The sequence below is a fragment of the Trypanosoma grayi genome (assembly GCF_000691245.1).
Source record: "Trypanosoma grayi strain ANR4 Tgr_1424_V1, whole genome shotgun sequence".
Lineage (NCBI taxonomy): Eukaryota > Euglenozoa > Kinetoplastea > Trypanosomatida > Trypanosomatidae > Trypanosoma > Trypanosoma grayi.
The window spans coordinates 1-3,439 of NW_008827042.1; the positions used below are offsets into that span (position 1 = coordinate 1).

The 3,439-nt window shown below is 51.0% G+C and overlaps 1 protein-coding gene across 1 annotated transcript; it reads right to left on the bottom strand.

Annotated features, from left to right (window-relative positions):
• Positions 1 to 1,378: 1,378 nt before the first annotated feature.
• Positions 1,379 to 3,016, bottom strand: DQ04_14241000 (Protein kinase domain protein; the record flags this gene model as incomplete). Its single annotated transcript, XM_009317111.1, has 1 exon — positions 1,379 to 3,016. The coding sequence occupies one exon, from the start codon at positions 3,014 to 3,016 to the stop codon at positions 1,379 to 1,381; it is 1,638 nt and encodes a 545-aa protein (XP_009315386.1).
• Between the last annotated feature and the right edge of the window lie 423 nt (positions 3,017 to 3,439).

Consider the following 3,439-nt stretch of genomic DNA (forward strand, 5'->3'; position numbering starts at 1 on the left):
ATATATATATATATATACAACAACACGTTCTTGCTCAAAACGCACTCACACAAAAACACAGAGACTAGATGCACGTAGGTAAATGGTTACACATATAATTTTGTATAGGCCCTCTATGGCCAAAGAGGTGAAGTGGGAGCAAAGGAGAATGGATCTATATATGCTGCCTCTCTCAGCGGAGGGTGTATAGCGCTCAAGGCGAGAGCGCGTGAATGGAGAAAAGCTCCCTCTCATATTGCAGGAGCCCACGAACTCAGACGAATTTACTTCGCCCTTTTGTTCCCTCGATATACGTATATAAATCATTGTTCGCTCATTTCCCTGTTCTTGTTGTAGTGGTTTCCTCGCCAACGCTCATAGAAGTCGTCGCAGCAGTACAGAGTAACAGCAGCGTGGCGCCTCACCACCCCCAACACCAACACACAGCCCCCTCACTACGGTCAAAGCGCCACTGGGGTTTAACGCAGCATGAGACCAGAGGGGAGAAGATGGCACTAGTGGTGACAATAATGAGGCTCAGTATGGAAAATTAAAAGAAAACGTCAGAATTTTTTTCTCATACATCTTTTATCAATACGATTGTTTATATCTCGTGGGTATTTATTTCTTGTTTAGACAGTTCTTGGCGTTGTTATTGTTGTTAATCCTCTTCTGGTTGTATGAACTCGTCCCATTTTTCCCTTTTTGCTAGCCCACTGGCTCCGAGAGAGGCGTCTTCCCCTGTTCCTCCCACCCGTCGTGTCTGTGTGCGCGCATGCGCTTTGTATGGAGAAGGGCAACACGTCACAATCGTTCAGGCAGAACGGCCCTATCAGCAATTGAGGAGAAGCACACGTAAACAACAGTACAAGGAGAAACAAACAAAGAAACAAACGAAACAAACCAAGCACACCAACAACAACGTCAGCAAGAAGAGAATCCATATATCAAGGGAAGGATATCAATTTAAAACTGGAACAAGGGAGGGAAGGAGGAAGGCACCAAACAAACAAACAAAAAATGGAATAAGAAGCCTACCAGGACAACGAACACATAAGAACGAGCTGTGTAGCAATCATACGTTAGTCGTCGTCATCGCTGCTTCATGGCGCGAGGGAAAAAAAAAAAAAGGTACCAGGTAGAAATGCCAAAGATAATAATAATAACAATAAAAGAGAAACGTGGGGGAAGGGAGAAACACCACACACAAGGAGTGTTCAGTTATCCTTCTCGCGTCTCCACTCCTTGTCTGGGCGAGCCCGTGTTATAGAGAAATAATGGTGTCGCACAATTGTCCTGCTACTCCACGTGACATAAAAGCCGATTGCATGGTCATCCTGCTGCTGTCGCCGCTTCCGTTGAGTAGCGAAGAGACACCACCGACAACGGCAATGCACAATTAGCCAATTGTAGTCCTCTCATTGTCGCTATTATTATCATCATCATCATCATCCGTAGTGAATTGTGCATTCTCACCTTCATCGCTGTTTGACAGGCCGTCGAATAGTGTACTAACCGTGCTTCCAATCATCACGCCGCTCATGCTGCTGTTCCTCAGCCTGAAGCTGCTGCTGCTGCTGTTGCTGTCACAGGCGTAGAAGGCGTGTGGGTTACATAGCCCTACTGCAGCGTCCTCTGGGTGGCACTCCTGCAGAAAGAATGGGTGCTGCAGCAGCTGCTCCGCTGTGGGGCGCTTGCGAGGATCTGGGTTCAGGCACTGCAACAGCATGTCCTGCAGAGTTGTAGAGATGGTAATGCCCCTGGAGCAAGACGAACCACTTGTGGGTGCCACAGTGTCAACAGGTGGTATAAACCGTTGGACTAACTTGGGGTGCTCCATGGTCTCTAAGAGAATGGCCGCGATGTTTAAGTCAGTACGCACAGGCGGTGCACCGCGCAGGAGTTGTAGAACCATGCAGCCAAAGGACCAGACATCTGCCGCGGTGCTATACGCGTCAGATGCACTCTGGAAGTGCATTATAACCTCTGGTGCAATAAATCCAGGAGTTCCGGATGGCAGTTCTCCAGTATGAAGCATTGGCAGATCCTGGTTGCCGTTTCTCCTGCTAGCGCTGCTGCTGCTGCTGCTGTTCTTCTTCTTGCCCACGTCTCGTGCACAGCCAAAGTCACCCACCTTCGCTATCGGGAGCCTGTGTGAGCCACATGCGTGCAACCCACAGCGTCCTTGCTCGTCAGTCCACGTCACCAAAATGTTTTCCGCCTTCAGGTCAAGATGCACAACATGCTTGGCGTGCATATACCGCAGGGCCTCAACCACAGGCTTCAGAAACCAGCGCAATGCCCGCTCACGCAAGATACCCCCTTTGTAGTGCTGGCGCACAAACGACGAGAGTGAGCCGCATGGCATGTACTCTGCGAAGAAACGGTAGACGATGTCCTTTGTGTCAGCAACAATGTCCGTGCTGTGCAGCTGCACGATGCTGGGGTGGCGTAATTGTCGCCAAAGACATGTCTCCTCATCGAGCGCCGCACACAATGCGACTCCATCAGGAGATGCAGTGGGGGATACCTTGGGCTTGTAGTCGGACGAACGCCGCAGCTCCGCGATGAGCTTGTGCACGGGAAGTGGCGCCTCGAGAGGCACCTCTACCGCCTTCACGGCGTAGAAGGCATCGCAACGTTTAACGTCCTCGCCGAGCCAGACGGACCCCTGACGGCCGCGGCCCAACAACTGGCGGGTGAGGCGGACGTCTGTTTGAGGTATCAACGCCTGCTGCTGTTGCTGCTGCTTTGGTTGCTGGATGCCAGCGCACGGATCCGTGGTGCTTCTCCTTTCGGATTTCAGTTGGCTCTCAGCAGACGTTGACGCTACTGCTGCTGGTGGTGGTGGTGGCAGTTTTCTTTCCTTTCCCATGGCGGCAGCTCCCACGCAGAGGTCTGAGACGCGACGAACAAACTCCGTCTTCCCTGCCTGGAAGAGGGGTGTGGCGCTGTCGTCAGGCATTAATGGGGCGTTTTGTGTCTCGGCATTGTATACCTGCCCTTCACACAAATGATGCGACCCCACGCTGAGCATATGGTGTATTAAACACTGTGATAAAAATCACAGGATGGTGTAGCGGGCGCGTGAGTGAGTGTGTGTCAATACAGCCAGCTCCGCTTCCTCGGACGCGTGCTGACTCTGATATAGTCTGACTCAATGCGTGAGCTGATACTTTTGCCGCCGGTAGGCAGTTGTGGTTGATTGGCTGTGGTGTTGGCGGTGGTGGTGTCGCTGCTGCCGTCGTAAAGGATGGCCGCACGTACACCTACGTCTCTCGTGTTACGGTCACACACGCACAACACAATTCTCACCTCCCACAAGCCGGTACGAAGCCAAGGAGGTACGTCAGTCCTTCGGCAAGTAGATGAGCTCGCTCTTTTTTTTTTGGTTCCGTTTTCCTTTTTTTCCTTCTCCACGCTACTTCACTACTCGCCTATATATATATATATATATATA